Source organism: Macadamia integrifolia, chromosome 7 (assembly GCF_013358625.1).
Source record: "Macadamia integrifolia cultivar HAES 741 chromosome 7, SCU_Mint_v3, whole genome shotgun sequence".
NCBI lineage: Eukaryota > Viridiplantae > Streptophyta > Magnoliopsida > Proteales > Proteaceae > Macadamia > Macadamia integrifolia.
Genome location: NC_056563.1, coordinates 32,667,072 through 32,685,478, shown reverse-complemented (window position 1 = coordinate 32,685,478; position 18,407 = coordinate 32,667,072). Strand labels below are relative to the sequence as shown.

Below are 18,407 nucleotides of genomic sequence, written 5' to 3'. Positions count from 1 at the left end.
CAATTTATCCTAACTTAAAAAGAATGGACCTCAGCACAATTGTATGGTTGCTCCATTTGTGACCTAATGATTATGGGTTCAGTTAGAAAACAACCTCTCTTGGGACCAAAACCGGAACTGTCCTAATGTCATCTTGCTAAAAGCCATTTATTAATGGGATGGTATGGTATCGGATTTTAGCGGGACAGTTCTGGGATGGGATTTCAAATGGTACCACAATTGAAATACTTGTTAAATACCGAATGAAACTTGAATTACCAATACCTTTTCAAATGATATATTTCATGTGTTCAAGTTTCATGGATATAGTTTGATGTATTTGAGCGGTATTTTTCTTTTATGGAGGTTTCAATTGATAAACCTTTGATTGTGATACAAAAAAACGTGTTTGTTGATAGCACTAAAACTACATCACGGCTTAGTTATTTGGTTATATCGTCTATTCCTACTTGTTATTTTTAAGAAATTTACATGTGATCTTAAAGACTTTGAAGAAGTAAAATCATGAAATTGTATTTTAATTTGTTTTCTAATGTAAGGGATACATTAGGTTTCATTATAATAATAAAAAAAAAACCCCACAAAATCAATACTGGAACCATGTCATTGTGAATGCAATGGGGGAAACCTCGTGCACGCTGTCTAAAAATAGGAAAAATGACAAAATCGCCCACCGTGGGGCTCGAACCCACGACCACAAGGTTAAGAGCCTTGCGCTCTACCAACTGAGCTAGACGGGCTAGATGTGATGATATCATATTACAATATATAACACATTAAAATAAAAAATTAGAAGACTTCCAACTCATCAGATTCACGATCCAGCTCAATTTACATAGCCACTATATGTATACGTGTTCCATTGTGTTTCAGCTATTAGATTGGTGACAAGCGACTGATTTGGCAAATTTATCATATGGGCAGCAAAATAGCGCCCAAAATCAACTATTACCCATTGCATCCAAGGGTTTCAAACGTCCAACAGAACTGACCATTGGATTGTGCCATACTTTGCTACATATAACCCTCATTACATACAATAAAGACTTGATTATCAAGTCGTTTTTTTTCTTTTGGAGAAAGTTTTCCTCTATTGTGACGAAAAAGCATACACCCATCTAGTATCATAAATGTTCTCTCGTACTGAAAGCTGTAGATTGGATTTATGCATTTCTAGGGGAAAGCCAGAAAGGCGGGTGAGCAAGGAAAAGTAATTTATTAATCAATCGATCAATTGGAATTTGGTTCCTACATGCCCGTGGTAGGAACTATTTTGTACACTAATTTTAATGGCCAACATTGCCACATGGTAGATCAAATGAGATCTAAATTTTTTGGATAGTGACCCGGTGATCCCCCTACTCACATGTTAAGTTTCGGCTTCATTGGAACATGCAATGTAGCAAAACCAATCAAAGCTTAGAAAATTCAGGCTTATGTAAAACTACGAACAATAGTTGTCAAAGTACCATAGTATGCATGGACATACAGAGGATGCATATAGATATATACATAGGTTATTTGTTAAATTAGCTATAACATTTGTCACATGATTAATCTAAACCATGATCTCCTTCTTCGCACGTCAGAATAATCACATCAATTGCCCACGTGGCAAGACATGTAAAAATTTCATTAGAAAAAAAAAAGGCACGAGAGTTCTGCCACACTGTTAGTGCTGTCACTAAAGATATCACAAGCTTTGCATCTTTGCCTAAAGGGTATGAGAGAGCTAGCTCTTAACACTTAAGCAATGATGTTTTTTTTCCCCCTAACTATACATAATAATTATATTTCCAATAGACCATGAAAATCAAGCATATAAGATAAGATCAAATTAACAACGGCTTCCACATGGAACATTCCATAATCAGTCACTAACAAGAAAGTTCCTGCACTACACTTCTCTCTTCTTCTTTTTTAGTATGAAGCTAAAGTTTTGGTCGTCTCCTCTGCATAGCAAACTTCACCGGTTGGGTTTGCTTTCTCCTCTGAGATAACCTGATGGACTAGTGACTTGCAAGCATCGGGTTCAGGATTTCCTTTGTAAGCCTTGCACACATAGGTTATGAAGTTTTCAAAGTCCTACAGAAGAAATAGGTTATTCATCAGGGATTTTTTCTTCATGCCTCAATTCCATCCTCAAGTTCACTTTTCAACAAAAAGAGGGATTAAGCAAGCTCCATGGTCATTATTACATGGAAGAAATGTAACAAATCACTATATTACATTATGGACAGAAACATCAAAAAAATTTACAGACAAAAGCATGCTTGACGAAGATAAAGAGAACTACCTCATAGAGTGGCTGGTTATCAACAACAACCCAAGGCACGTATGTATGAGGAGGTTGAAGAGAACCAGTGATGTTTGCATAATAAAGTTCAAGCTGCACATATACAGTAATTCCAGAGTCACAACTAGGCGGGAGAACAAAAGAGGGGAAAATGAAAAGGTTATAAAGCAAAGAACTTGAAATTCCAGAAACAACGAGAAATCAATATAGCTGAATTCATATCAGACTGGTTTCACTATCAGCATGAGATGATCATTGAAATCAAATATGCCAAAGGAGAATGTTGGCCATGATTTTGAGTCGAATCATCTGATACTGGTACCACTCTGTATAAGTCATATTTTGAACAGCATTTATGGCGCAGGTCAGTAGCCGTAGAAAACTTATGGTACTTTTTACCCATGCATATCTCGAACGTAACCAAGTTCTAGATTCCGTGTTTAAAAAATTCAGCAAATGTCTATCACATGCATTGGAAGTTCCCTGAAGATTTCTGGTTGACACAGTATTTGTTCATTATGTATTAGTTATTCTTGATGAGACCAGAGTGTGTACTTGTGTTGTTGTAGACATCTCATTTTGTCAGATGGGGTCTATGAGCTTCAATGATTGACCTAGAAATCCAAAGGTGAGCCAATGGGTGTAAGGCAGTTTCAATTGAGTCTTAATAGTCTTTCACTAGCTTGCAAAAGGTAAATAAACAACCTAAACCCAACATTTGTAAAATTAATTAAAAAAAAAAAACCCCATTGAACATCAACGCCCCCAAATATTTACGAGAAATTATATTTTTGAGGAAATTTCCAAAATTATTCTTTTTAATAAAATATGTGATGAACTTAAGAATGAAAATGATTTACTTGGTCAAACCTTTTAAAATATGTTCAAGGTTGATTTTTCTTAAAGTGCAAAAGTAAAACTATACTTCTATATATGTTAAAATTTGAATTTTTGTAAGTAAATTTAACCAAACACACAACAACAACACATCTTAGCCTTATCCCAACTAAATGGGGTCGACAACATGGAACTGCGTGATTAAAAAAAAAGTTTCGGACATCCCACTCACGAACAGTCGACAACCCGGATCTTAGCCCTCCAAGCAGCTCTGTTAGATACCATACTCGGGTGAAGACTTAACTTTTGCATGTCTCTTCTTACTACCTCCTCAATGGTCATTCTTGGCCTGCCCCTGGTCCTTTTCGCTCTATCCATCTGCATCTGGTCACTCCTTTGTATTAGTGCATCAAAAGGCCTCCTTTAGACATGTCCATACAATCGTAACCGACATTCTCTGAGCTTATCCTGAATTGGAGCAATTCCCAAATCGGTTATAACTTTGTCATTTCTTACTCTATCTCTCAGGGTTTTGCCACTCATCCATCTCAATATCCTCATCTCAGCCACATTCAGCTTATCTATGTTACGCTTCTTGATTGCCTAACATTCTGCACCATATATCATAGCTGGTCTTATGACTGTCCTATAGAATTTTCCCTTAAGCTTTAGAGGGATACGTCGATCACATAACACTCCAGACGCCCCTCTCCATTGCATCCATCCTACTTTAATTCTGTGTGTAACATCATCATCAATCTCACCTTCTTTGTTTAAGGTAGAGCCCAAGTATCTAAAACAATCGCTTTGTGGGATCTCTCTCCCCTCAATTTTCACTCTCTCGCTATCACTCCCCAAATGATTAAAGTTGCATCTCATATATTCCGTCTCCGTTCTACTTATCTTAAGACCTCGTGATTCCAAAGTAGATCTCCATAATTCTAACTTACCATTGATCTCTACCCCTGTTTTACCGACCAGAACAATATCATCTGCAAAAAGCATACACCACGGGATCTCTTCTTGAATATTCTTGATTAAATCATCCATGATAAGTGTAAAAAAGTAGGGGCTCAATGCGGATCCTTGATGTAACCCGCAAGTAACAGGGAATTCAACACCTTGGCCTCCCACAGATCTCACACTAGTCACCACATCACCATACATGTCTTTAATTATATCTACATATTTACTTGACACCCATTTCTTTTCTAAAACCTGCCATATTAAATCTCTGGGGACCTTATCGTAGGCCTTTTCTAGGTCAATGAATACCATATGGAGATCCCTCTTGTAGATTCTGTACTTTTCCATAAGCCTCCTAAGTAGGTAGATCGCTTCTGTGGTGGATCTCCCAGGCATGAAACCGAATTGGTTCCCAGAGATATCAATTTCCCTTCTTATGCGAACTTCTATTACCTTCTCCCATAGTTTCATAGTATGGCTTGTGAGTTTAATGCCTCTATAGTTGTTGCAACTCTATATATCACCTTTATTCTTGTAGATTGGAACAATAACACTTTTCCTCCACTCATCAGGCATTTTTTTCGTGTTCATGATCTTGTTAAATAACCTGGTTAACCAAACAACCCCACATGCGCCCAAACTCTTCCGTTTGTACCTAGACAAAGGCAGGCATGAAAAGACTGCGCTGCCCCCTATCCCATGCACTGATGATGCTTCCGTGCGACCTCCCATTGGTTTGTGTGCAATGCAGTGGCCATGCAAGCGGGTAGCGTTATCTCGCCAATACACATATTTCTTTAAGCCTATTTTCCAATAAGTTCATTTATTTATTTATTCATTAATTTAGATTTAAAATGAGAAAGTTATAGTACTCTTCAGATGAAACTATTCCATTCTATTACATCAGTGGCAAAACGGTAATTTTAACACATTGATTTTTGAGCCATCTATATGCATAGAAGATCTATGAATTATTATCCTTTTTTTTTTTTTTTGTAATAATATATTGCAGTAAGTGGGCTCTGGCAGATTGAAACCTGTTAACAAAAGAAAATCTCTCAAAACTCAATATCAGGCCTTCCTCACACTAAAGGTTTGACCAAAGTTACCACATCTCCTCCACTTTGATATCAGTGGAATGGAAACAGTTTTATGCTAAACCTGTCACCAGCTGTAACAAGCATAACACCAAACCAACTTCCTAGAAATACTTTGCCTGATTAGGCAATAAATGAATGAACTTGTCACTTTTACTGCTTGTTTATGTTTATATGAGGTGAACAATTTGAGTCTATGACAGAGATACAAAACATAGCACAATAGAAGTAATCAGCCCATTCACAGATGTGCAACTTACCAAATCTTTGCTCTCCTTAGCTAGCAGCAAGAGTAGTGTTCAACAGGCATCCAACTAAAACCCAAATGACCACATAATAAGAAAAGGCAATTAACTGATTAAACTAACCTCCTTCCCACGCCCATTATTGTAGCATTCTGAAACGGGATTTGGATCCAGCTTCAATTTTTCAAAACAGGATTCCCACTCAGGATACTTGTGCTTCGCGACCAGGTTCTCGACACAGTAAATGAAAGCAAAATGCGTATTCTGCATCAGATGTTCATATGGTTAAAAGTTTAAGATGTAACTGGAAGATAATATTTCATATTTCCAAGTGATTTTGATGTTGTATGAATCTAGTTTAAAGCTTAGGTTAGAGAAAAAAACACAACGAATCTAGTTTAAAGTTTAGATTAGAGAACAAAACACAACTTCACTACAAAGTAAAAGCATAGGTTCCCTGAATAGATTTTAGGAATTACAACTGGCCAAGAATTAGACTGAGCATAAAAAAAATCCAGAAAAACATTGAACCTATAAAGGAAAGTTGGTAAAAAAGGCATAAAATATAAGAATGAAACTTTTGTTCTTGCAATGTTATCACATGATATACACAGTCTCAAACACATTGTACAATAGCTCTAGCTACTTTACAGTTATATGGCCAAGATTCAGTTTATATTGTCTCCAACATTTTTCCTATGTTGGGAAAAGTAGAAAACTATAGGAAGCATTTAATCAAAGCAACCTAAAATTTCCCAAACTTTTGCTAGAGAACCAATTTTAAATGGAGTATAGCATGGCATAACAGTGAATCTATTTAATTTAGAATTTTGTAGACTTATCTGAAACAAATTCATACTTACCAAATATAACTTAAATTTGAGGTCAAATAAAATGAATAGGAGCATAAAAATAGAAAAAAGAACAAGCAGGTCATGTTCACAGAGAACAGAGTAACATGTACAATGCATAATGCTGTGTGTCAGATAGAAAACACGTTGATAGCCTCAGCATGAATAGTGAAGGCATCCCAACTGCTAGGAAATCTTTTCGAGGAAAAGCCTTCATTGAATTAACTTAGATAACGAGAAAGGCATCCCAACTGTCAGGACAAATCTTGGGTTTGGATAAGACCTCAAACCATTGTTTCAAATTTGTCCCCTAAAAAGTATCATGGGGCAAGCATAGTTGAACATAAGGTTGAAATTTGCCAAGTGGGCTCCCTCACATTTAACTGATCTACGTTTGCTATATTATTTGCAGATAGATTATAAATGTTACATATTACGTACTTGACAAGAGTGATATGCTTAGGAGTCAAGACTCGAGACCATTATATTGCAAGGATGACAATGAATTACCAGTAGATTGATGCTGTGCTTTCCACTTCTGAACTAAAACACAGAAAAAAACAGCTCATACCAGATCAGGCCAGACATCGATAGCACAGGCTTCAACAGTATTCAGCAAGCACTCGAATGGGCCATGCTGCAAAAATTCCAGTAGTTCAAGAGGACAAACCCATCAAAGTTAATAAAAGATTCCTTCCTTTATCACATTGATAGAAAAAGAAGGGGGGGGGGGGGATCCAATCCTGATTATGGAATTACAAATTTGCAACCATACACTTTCAGACTCCATGAGGCCGGTCTCACTAGGTGAGCAGTCTTTGGCAATGGTTGAACCCATGAATACCTTCATTATTACAATCAACTAGGAAGGAAGGATTGAACTTCTCATTGAGATCCTACCACTGTCTTTACTCTCTACTATCTACAACCACACCGACCATTGAACTACCGGGGCTGTTCCGGTTGACCAGTTGCGACCCTTTTTGGTCAATCAAATAATGATTAGCAGAAAGCTGAAAAGAAAAGTTCAAAATCAGAAAATCAGGGAGAGAAACATAAAGGGAGCCACTTTACTAAATGGGGGGTGTGGGGGAGGAGAAAAAAGAAGGGTTCGCGGGAAAATATCAGAACAGGCCAGCGACACAGCGATTTGGAGGGATGCCTAGGGAGGGGTGGGGGTGCTCCCATATGATTTGGGTTGGGCCAATTCGAATCCAATTTTAGAACAGGTAGTCCACTGAACAACAATTCAGAAACAAACAAATCTGGAGCTGCTTCAAATGGAATCACCGATCTCTCCGCTTGAACAGAAACACCCTAAACAAACTCAGACCCCGGAAACCATGACTCTCGCTCTATGAGACCATTACAATTAAAATTAACCAGAACAGAGTTAAAGGTGAAGAGAAACCTGGCAGACGATGTTGTCCTTGTCTTGTAACTTGGCGTTTCCGTAGGGAAAAAGTTCAAGATCGACGATTGAAATGAGTCCCTCATCGTAGACCTTCGGCAGATATTTAACAATGAAATTGGCGGAGTAAGGGCAGAGGGTCTCATAGTACAGAGCCAGCGAGACCTTCGAGGCAGAAGAACTAGGAACTCTAGCAGATGATGAAGGATAAGATACAGAACCAAACACGAACACGTAGTTCAGTAGGAGGAGAAAGAGGAATCTAGAAGAAGCCATGGCAGAGAGTGAAAATGGAACTGAAATTGGGGGAAATCAAGATGAGATCAAAGGCGTCTGCCTGTCTCTTTTCCCCTCAATTATATAGCTTCTCAGATTTTTTTTTTTTTTTTCCTGGTTTGGAACAATTTCTCAGAATTATCAACTTGGGTTAGTTAAGAAAACTAATAGTCTGACGGAAATACCCTGCACCTGTCATTCCCATTAATTTTGGAAAATAAGCATCACTCCCCTCTCAAGCAAAATATCAACTTGAGCCACCACCTGTTTTTAAAATATCATTTAAAGAAAAAAAGATGCTAACCAACAGTCCCAATCACTAGATTTCGCTGTTAAGTCAAATTAAATTTTTTTATAATCCCTAAAAAACGCCTGATGTTGTGCTTCCTCCTTGAACAGATCTTCTCTAAAAGCGTTTTCTCAAATAGCTATCCGTAATAGAATCTCTACTTGAACCACCACTACCAAGCAAAGCTTCACCAATCTGATCCCCAGTCAATATATGATGTTGTTGTTGATGATGAAATCCTAACATCTCGTCACCGGTGAGGAGTCTCTGACAGGCGTCGCCTTCATCATAGTGTTGGGAATGGTGGGCAAGGGCTAATGCGCCATGAAAGAAATGAGGAGCGGATTTGGAAGGTGGGGCTGAAAGGGTAGAACCACTGCTTCGGAGAGAAACATTAAGGGTTGAAAAATTAGCAGGGATTGTGTCGATACCAGTGGCAGCGACAATTGCAGGTTCTGCATGCTGTAAGAGCCACTCGATGGTCTCACCATTGGATTTATGACCCAATTCACGTGTTAATTGGAAACCCTAGCCGCACAAGTTGCCAGCATACAGATGCGGCGGCCCCTTCCATCGACCTTTGTGTGCCTATCTTTTGATGATCTCTTGGTAGTAGAGGAAATCGAAAGCTGTTGTTGTTTGTTTTTGGAGGGATCGACGAGAGGGTCAGATCTATTAGATGGGTTGATATCGGATTTGGTGGAGATGGCGAGGGAAGCATCAACAAGTCTGAGTGGTGGAGGGCTAGTAATGGTTGTAGATGTAGAAGAAGCAGCTCCAACTCCTCCTCCACCACCACTAGCAGCACCTGCTCCAGGTTGGATGTAAATGGAGCCCATGAATGGGCCTGACACGGGACTGGGACTTGGCCCTGGCCCTGGCCCTGATCGATCTTCCAATGTGACCAACTGTATAGAAGAAGAGTGTAATTGTTGTTGTTATTTATTACTCTGTGAGTCTGTTGATTCCATATTGGTTTCTTCAAGAATTCCACAATCCACTTGTTTTCTCCTTTTTATTGCTTTGATTGATCAAACCCATCTCATATCCTACATCATCTCATTCCCTCTCAGTCTTAGAGTGAGAACAGAGGGAGGGAAAGACACTAATGAGATTTTAGATTTGGTTAGACACGTGCAGGTCTGATGCTATCTAAGACTCAGTGTTGTGGTCTCTTCATTGACTGTTGTCTCTCTCCCAGAGAGAGGTGGGAAAGAGAAGATAAGGGTCCTGCTAGTGAGTTCTATAGAGAGAGAGAGAGAGAGAGAGAGAGAGAGAGGGGGGGTTGGGTGTTTAGGTATAGAGGTAGGTTACTGAGGCAAAGAGGGACTAAAAAATAAAAGAACAAATATTTTTACCATGTTGAGATTTAAAAGGTAACCACAAGCGTACATATCAGTGTAGTTACGAGTCGAACATAGGGAGAGCAGTCACTTTATTTTTTTATTTCTTTTAATAATGCAAAAGTGAACCGATTAATGGTTATGATATAATTATAATTACCGTCCTAAACATATGTATCTAAAATAACGTCCTAACCATTCGTCATCTAAGAATTTAAAAACGCAAGCTACGTAATTAAAATTAAATAAATAAATAACCCACGTAATTTTAAAAAAATGAATAAATAAAAAAAATACTGAAATAAAAATAAAGTAAACGAAATGGGAGAAAGCTAGAGAGAGACTCACAAGTAGGTTTCTCTACTTAGCCCGAGGGATGCATCATAATATAAGCTTCCCTACTTGACCAGAGAGTCACTCTTACAATGGTCATTCTACTAGGCTTTAGGGAGAGTGAGACAATTAAAATAAAAGCAATAAATTGATGGTTCTATGGTTAGGAGGGGCAAAGCCAACACATACACTAGCCATGAACCTTGGGGGAAAGAAATAGCAATAATGTAACAACTGAAATTAAAATCTTAAATTAAGAAATAAATGGTAGTCAGAAGAGGGAATGAGAGGGGAGAGAGAATACTATTAAAGGAGCCCACTTAATTGAACTTCAACCCTTGAACTTGAAAGCTTGGGTGATTTGAGATACTATCAGTACTAAAAACCAGATCTGGAATAAACCAAATCTGAAATTTTGAATAAACCAAATCTGAAATTTTTAGTGCTAGAAAAAACAAATCTTGAAACAAAAAAAAAAACTGAACTTAAAAAAAAGATGCTCCACGGCTTGTGATCTTGTCACCTAGATCTAAGCATAGAACTATAACTTTAAAAATTACAACTCAATTGCACAAATCATAAACATAAAATGTTGAATAAGAATAAAAGAGTGATTGCATTAATTGACATAAAAAAAAAACTATCACAAAAGTGATTAAAGCAAAAATAGAGAAGAACTAAAACTAAAGAGTGAGAAAGGGAGAGAGAGAAGAAAACTAAGTATAAACTAAGGGGAATCATAATTAAGAGGGGGGAGGAAGGGGCTTTTATAGGGTTTTTGTCTTGCCTCATTATTTCTACAAGTCTTATTTAAAAAAATAAATAAAATAAAATAAAATAAAATATTGGTAAATATCCTCATTCTCTGAGATATTGTGCGAGGAAAGAGAGAATCCGTTTCTAAAATTAACAAATTCTATTCATTCCTCGCAATATTAACCAATATCTTGCAATATTGATTAAATAAAAAAGGAATCTCTGCATAGCATCTTCAAGATCTTGTGAGGTGGCAAGGAGAGAGAATAATCTTCAGGATTTTGTAGGAGAGGATGTGATACCAATGAGTGGGCCCCACCTTTGGACTGATTCTTGATTCACTTTAAGCACTTTCTCTTGTAAACTTGGAAACTAAAAAAAACAAGAAAAATAAAAATAGTACTATCCAAAGTGGGGTAAAATGTACACTTATATCCCTAAGATTTCACACATTATTGTGCTCATCACACCACCAAAGTAACTATCCACGATATCTGCTATTGTTGCTCTTAGAAGTAAGAGAGGAGAGCCAAGACTATTGAGAGGACTGAGGAGGGGTGGTGATGCCGCAGTTAGGGTTCCTTACGGTTTCGAATAATTTTTCAGAGAAAGGGGAAAAAAGGAGAAAGAGGGAAATGAGGTACTTTAGGGATTATAAAAAAAAATTAATTTGGCTTAACAACCAAATTTAACGGTTGGAGCTGTTAGATAGCATATTTTTATTGTAGGGGAGGGGAATGATATTTTCAGAAAGGTGGTGGGTCAAATTGATATTTCACCTTAGTTCAGGGGAGGGGAGTGATGTTTACTCAATTTTTAATCATAAGCAATTATATTTGGGAAAAAGTTCTCTCTGCTGCCAAGGATGGTACTGGCATTTTTTTTTTCTCTTTGCACGTGAAATGACCTCATTATCCTCATATATACAAGATCGTTTCATCGCATTTCATTGGTGTGCTCCTTGTGCCTGCTTGCTCTGAAAATCTCTCATTGAAGAAAAAGAAGATTGCCAAATTATATGGGTCTTAGTGGTTCGATTCCAATCGTTTCGTTTTTTAGTCTTTCAATTATAAATCAATTGGGAAACCCATCACATCTCGTTTATTAATTGATTCCAAAATTAGCTCTCAAAGTTGTCCCAGTTAATAACAAGATGGATCAATTCTTGGTTTTAGGACAATTCTAACTGGCTCCTTATTAGTCTTTCGGTTCATGACCAAATGGAAATTCCATCCAAGAAGCATAACGTCTTATTTAGTCAACAACTTTAGATGACACCATCTCCAAAGGCAGAACTTATCCAAAAAAATTTCCAAAAGTATAGAGAAGTCCTCTCATCCTTTTGGAGAATGAACTTCTTATTTATATAATTCATGAGTAATGCCTCAAAGAGGAAAGCCTCCATGTGCTATTGAATGAGTCCAAATCAGCTCTCAAATGGAGAGAGGAGTTACCTTTCTTACATTGAATCTCACCTTCTAAGGATATTCAGATCACGAGTCAGAGCAAGTAATGTACCACTAACCCGCTGCAGTCTGAATCATCTGATTCCCCATAGATAATGAAAAGTCATGTGAAAAATCACCACGAAAATGATACAAAGTCTTTTATAATGTAGGAATGTAAGAATGCACCACCTTTACATCTTTCTATCATAAGACTCACAATTTTGAAAAGGACCATTATGGGACTATTGGATTTCTGTTCTTCCTAAATCCACTTACTTGATGTTGTGACAAATCTGTACCACACCCATTTGAATAAATTTCGTGAGGTATCCATTTCAATTAATCTCATCCATAGTTTTAAAAATCGGATCAAATCGATATTGATCAAGATTTATCCACTAATAAGATATAAGGGTAAAATGGTTCCTCCTCTTTGTTAAAGTCCTTTCCTGCCTTTATAAATGTCAAATCCAATAATTGTAAAAATAAAGAATCTCTTCACCCATAGTGAAGTGAAACTTGAATCCTTGAATCCTTGAATACTTTCTTTTATGATCATTTTGACAAATTTAGGGTAGGGCGTGAAGGATGGAATTGAGAATGCTGGACTAATCCAACAGTTTTATCTCATATGAGCATTTTTGGCATCTTTTGGGGAGGGTGTGAATTATGAAGGATGGAATTGATGACAAAGACCTCAACGTTTTAATCCAACAATTTCAAGTGGTTCCTGTGGCAGTGCCGGTTTGGATGGCTATATCTTAATTGTCCACTTGCCAAACATATACAAGTACACTAGTAATAATTTTAGAGAAGGTAATCCTTCGATTGCCCTTTTCTCCATTATTAGTTTATCTATGTGCTTTTATTATTATTATTAGGGTAATTTACAACGCCTCCCCCTGGAGAATTCCAATATTAGAGGGACATCCCCTCTCTTTCACCAAATTAGCCTCGGACCCCCTACCGTCAGTCACAGTTAAAGAATATACCTTATATGCTGATGTCAGCAATAATATTTTATTTAAAATACCAAAATACCCTTGCTCTAAGTATCTCTCTCTCTCTCTTCTCTTTCGTTTTAGGCCTTTTTCTGAATTTCGCCAAACTCACCGAACCACTCATCCTCCCCCACCGGAGATCTCACTTTCCACCTCCGTGACCCTCCAAGTGCTCCCACCATCGTCGCCTCTGACCAAATCATCTATTTTTCGATTATTCTGCACTTCGTTTCTTGTATTGAAATCCTGATTTTGAACCCTCGGTGGGGGGTTTCAATTCTCCTTCCAAATACTCTGTTCGGTTTCAAAGCTCGATCCGATACCATGGCCGCTGCAAGTGCTCTAATCACCATGAAAGAGGTTTTAACTGTAACTCTCTCTCTCTCTCTCTCTCTCTCTCTCTCTCTCTCTCTCTCTCTCTTTCCATTTGTTAAAAAACATCTCTACTTTCAGCCGAACAAGGTGGAAAAACAGAGAAAAACCAGAAAATCATATAATGGAGACGGATCATAAAGAAAAAGAAAAAAAAAATAAGATCGAAGAACAGAAAAAAATACTCAGCTTTACTTTCATTCGAACTAAGCTTTACTTTCAACCAAACCAAAAGGAAGAATAGAGAAATCAGTTGAAGAAAAGATCACATCCCGCTTTTCCCATTTTTGCTTCGTTTCTCACCCCCGAAGAACCCTAATCGGCGCCAACCACACCTCTGTTTCTGCTCTCTCTAGGGTTTTTTTTTTCTTCTCTCGTTAGGTTTTTGGTGTTTCCAGATTTTTTTTTCCCGTTCTGAAGAGAAACCAGGGGGAATGATGTTCACATTCATTGGAATATTTCCATTCTTATTTTGGTTTTCTGAAGAGAAACTGGGAGGAATGATGTTTGCATTCATTGGGTTAATAATCCAATTCCACTTGAGCATCTTTCATATTTTCTGGAAAAGAATATGCCTAAGGATTTGAGTCATAAAGAGATGTTAAAACCGTGAGGAAGAAGACGAAGATGAGCTTCGTCGTTCGTCGCTGATGCTGATGCTGCCGCTGCCATGATCTTCGGTGCTCTGAACGATCACCTCTGCTTTTGATGTCACGGTGAAGGTGAGTATAGGTAGGGGAGAAGAGGAATTGGGTTAAAAATATCTTTTGATGATAAGGGTATAATGGTACTTTTAATTTTTCACTTAACAGTGACTGACGGTAGGGGGTCCGAGTCTAATTTGGTGAAAGAGAGGGGGTGTCCCTATAATATTGGAATTCTCCAGGGGGTGGCGTTGTAAATTACCCTTATTATTATTTTTTTGTCAGCAAAATGAAAAAACTTCATTAAAAGGCGAAAGATGACTTAGGAGAAACGTGTACCATCGATAAGCGACCTATTTACAATAAAAGTGGGTGGGTTAATCCATCAAACTGGGAAAAGTTTAAGTCTATTGGCCCCCGAGGCCAGAAAATCCGTAAGAGAGTTAAATTTGTTGCCAATACATCGAAAAACAATTGAGGGGAAAAAGCGGGCCAGAGTTTGCACCTCTAAAATCAGGGCTGTTGCAACCCAATCCAGAGGCACCGAAGAGCCATTGAGAGACGCGATAGCTGCTTGGCATCCGACTTAATAATGATTCTCTAAATGCCGAGACGCTGAGCAAGGAGGAGTCTATCGCGGATGCTTCCAACTCAGATGCAGTTGTAGAAAAGGAGAGATGCCAATTACAAAATGTCACCGTGAAAAAGCCCCCAAGATCCCAAATAATTGTGCTCCTCCCACCTGAATTTGAAGTAGCAGTCCAAGAATCATCACAGAAAATGGTAGAGTGACTTGCTAGGGGCAGAACCGAGCTGGATATCTATAGTGGATCAATGGGAGCATTGTGATTGGAGGATTGAGCCCTGCGGCCTTCAACGATCATATAGGAGAAATTAATGCTAATGGCAGTTTGTCTATATGCTAATGGACAAATTAAGTTGCAATCACGACTCAAGTTTCAGCGGCATGGAAGAGTCTATCTTTATTTATAGCCATTGTTGAACTTTATTTACCTTAACTCTTTAGAGACCATTACGAACTCCAGGAGTTTATCCAAGAAACATTATTGGGTCATATGTAACTATTTATTGAGTCGAACCCTTTGATCACTAGGTTTATCATTTGATAGAGATGTCTCAAACTTACAGATATGTTTTAATCAAATAAGTGTTTTATTCAATCCCAACTTATTGGATGTTTTATTTCTTACTTCCTAATAAATGTTGTAGTAATATAGGTTTTATAAATTCTAGGTTTTCAAAATGTTTAGATAATGGGAAGAAAAATGGTCTTTCATCTATTGGGAATTGGGATTTTATTTGTTTTGAGACTATAGAGTAAGGAAATTTGAGTAAGTACAAGAGAGTGATCGTAATTGTCCCTACACTCAATTATAATATCTCCTCTCACAGCTAGGGTTTCAAAAATCAGGAATCAATTTATTAAATTGCTTGACATTGATCTTAATTGCTACAACTTGAATCGAAGTTAGAGCCGTGATACCTTAATCGGTTCCTATTCTAGGGTTGATCCTAGTTTTACCCCTAATTGATAAGAAGTGGCTGCAACATTACCGGATCAAAATACTCTCCAACGACCTATCACCACTCATCTCTGACCTTCCGCTTGTAATTTATAAATCCAACAATTAATGGATTTAAATCCTCTCCAACTTTCTCTCTCCTATTTTGTGTCTTATTGGTCTCTCACCAGTAAACCCCCCATTGGATATAATCTGGATCCACAATTAATAATGAAAGACCCTAAAAACCCTCTTCTCCCATCTTATCCGAATTACCTAATATGAAAAAACCCAACCCTAAACCCACATGAGAAGTTGTCAAACTCCCTCTCTCATAATTGATAAATTCTCATTTGGATAAATCCAAGCGATCCTTTCTTAAAACTAAGCGATCTGGATCGGGGGATCGAATTGATTATGGAAACATGAGTTTAATTAGTCGATTTATAGGTGAACAAGGCAATTTATACACGTATTAAATGCATATCCGAACATTTAATTGAAAAAAAAAATCCCATATATATATGCATAAATACGGATTTATCAGCAAATTTTAAAAGATAGAGTATTATACGTATATAATACGTATTAAATGTCTACTTATTTATTTATTTTTTATTTTTTTGGGTAGAACGTAGAAAATTGTAGAAGTACTAAACCCTTCCCTTCCCTTCGTCTAAGAAACCCCAAATCCCGTACCCTACTCTTATTGCCTTCGTCTACGAAAATCAAAACAGTGAGGTCAAAGTTCGGAAACCCCATTCTTCTCCGTCTCCGTTTTCGGCAGCCGTCTACCGGCAATCAAGAGCGATAGCTAGGCCTAGGACATCAATGCCCCTTCCTCCCTTCCTCTTCGCCATTCCTCTTCCCATCTGTTGTTGAGAACCCAATCGAGGGCGGTTGCAGTGGTCAGAGGGAGAGTACAACAGTGGAAGGGCGACAGCTCCGTTCTCCTTTTCCATTCGGCCAGTGAGTCTACTCCTCTATAAGTTGGATCGGACCGATTCAGTCCGAATCGGCTCTGATTGATTTCACCACCGCTTAAGCGGTTTAAAACGCTGCTCACAACGCCTTCTCTTTCCTTAAACCCCGAAGCTTAGGTTCGTCCGTCTATCTCCACCACAGGGAGAGCTTCTCTTAAAGTTCAGCGAGGAAAGCAGGGTTAATGGTGCCATTGGTCATATAGCATTGACCTTCCCTTACCCTAGGATGATTCAAGACTGTGAAATTACAGGTAAGAGCTTGATTTCATTTACGAAGAAGCTCTAGAGTTGGATGAGGCTAAGGCACTGGGGTGGGGGTGGCGGAGAAGAGGAAATTGATTGCAGAGATTGGACTCCCGCAAAAGGAGGTGGAAGAAGAGGAGGAGGGAAAACACAAAGAATGCATGGATTGTTTAGGTATCGAATTAAAACAATTTAGGGACAAAATAGTAAGGCAACCTTTGAAGGAAATCTTTGTCCAGTTGTCCTTTTACAAAACCCAAAACAGGGTTTAAGGCTTCGTCAGTTCGGCTTCTAGCTTCATCCTCAATTCCGGTCTTCCCTGTTTCTCTCTCTTTCCCCCTCGATCACCGGTCAGCGTTGTGTGTCTCCCCGCTGCTGCATGTTCTCTGCCTTAGGTAAATTGATTGGGCCTAATCAATCAGCTTTCTTGTCCAAGAGAAACATCTATGATAACATCTTTTTATGTCACGAGCTGGTCCGGAATTATCATATTAGTAGACGCATGCCTCGTTTTGCCGTCTAGATGGACATTCATAAGGCTTATGACACTGTCAGTTGGAGCTATTTATTTACAATTTTGAATTAGATGAATTTTCCTCCTTTGTTCATCATTTCGATTGTGGCTTGTGTTACCAACACCCGCTTCTCTAATTCTTATCAAGGGTACTCAGTGTGGTTACATCAAAGGTACTAGAGGGCTTCGACAGAGCTGTGCTCTCTGTCCTTCCTTATTTTTGTTGGCCATGCAAATTTTTTCAGATATGCTTGATAAGGAGGCTCAGGCGAGTAGATTATCCACACACTCTTTATGTTCTAGCCCTTTAGTTACCCATTTATGCTTTGCCGATGATGTCTTCATCTTTTCCAAGGCAAATGTTCAATCTACTTCTGCTATTAGGGATTGTCTTGACAAGTTTGCAGGGCTGTCTTGACAAGTTTGCAGGGCTGTCTTGACAAGTTTGCAGAGCTGTCTGGTCTTACTATGAATGCTGCCAAGTCTCTTATTTTCTTTTCAAATACGACACCGCGGCTAAACAAGCCATTTGTACTACTTTGGGTATCTCTGAAGGCCAACTGCCCCCCTCAAATACCTTGATCTCCCGTTGGTATCCTCCGCCATTACTAAAGAGGACTTTAGATCCTTACTCTTTGCCAGTACTAAGAACCATGCTCATGTCAGGATTAGTATAATTAAGATTGATCAAGAATTAGGATCAGTAGCTACCGATACTAACGTGGCCCGATCTAGAGATTATGAAGAATGTATGTCATCATAAATCATGGTTACAGACTGGGAGATTGGAGAAGAAGAAGAAAGAGAATAGAGAGTGAGAGAGACATAGAGGAAGCCATAGAACAAATGCGAGAGATATGGGTGAAGGGGTTGTTGTAAAACGTTTCGAAATAAATTAGCTTAAATAGTGTAAACCGTAGAAGGTGACCTTGGCATCGGGGTTTGTTTCTACCAGAGTTAGTAAGTTTGGGGATGACAA

General features: G+C 38.3%; 1 protein-coding gene, 1 non-coding gene and 1 pseudogene across 2 annotated transcripts; all 3 read right to left on the bottom strand.

The window, feature by feature from the left end:
* Positions 1-667: 667 nt before the first annotated feature.
* Positions 668-740, bottom strand: TRNAK-CUU. Its single transcript has one exon. It is a non-coding gene; the product is annotated as a tRNA-Lys (tRNA).
* An 851-nt stretch (positions 741-1,591) lies between these two features.
* Positions 1,592-8,112, bottom strand: LOC122084603 (gamma-interferon-responsive lysosomal thiol protein-like). Its single transcript, XM_042652987.1, has 5 exons — positions 7,704-8,112; positions 6,864-6,929; positions 5,565-5,705; positions 2,297-2,389; positions 1,592-2,085 (listed from the first exon to the last, which is right to left on the bottom strand). The coding sequence occupies exons 1-5, from the start codon at positions 7,977-7,979 to the stop codon at positions 1,921-1,923; spliced, it is 741 nt and encodes a 246-aa protein (XP_042508921.1). The 5' UTR covers positions 7,980-8,112; the 3' UTR covers positions 1,592-1,920.
* A 132-nt stretch (positions 8,113-8,244) lies between these two features.
* On the bottom strand, positions 8,245-9,206 carry LOC122084929 (annotated as a pseudogene).
* Positions 9,207-18,407: the final 9,201 nt, after the last annotated feature.

Excerpts from the sequence above, each read along its gene's own strand:
- LOC122084603 (XM_042652987.1), bottom strand. The coding sequence starts at position 7,979 with ATGGCTTCTTCTAGATTCCTCTTTCTCCTCCTACTGAACTACGTGTTC. Across the intron at positions 6,930-7,703 it reads AGGACAACATCGTCTGCCAG|CATGGCCCATTCGAGTGCTT; the intron begins GTTTCTCTTCAC and ends GAATTTTTGCAG. Across the intron at positions 2,390-5,564 it reads ATAATGGGCGTGGGAAGGAG|CTTGAACTTTATTATGCAAA; the intron begins GTTAGTTTAATC and ends GTATATGTGCAG.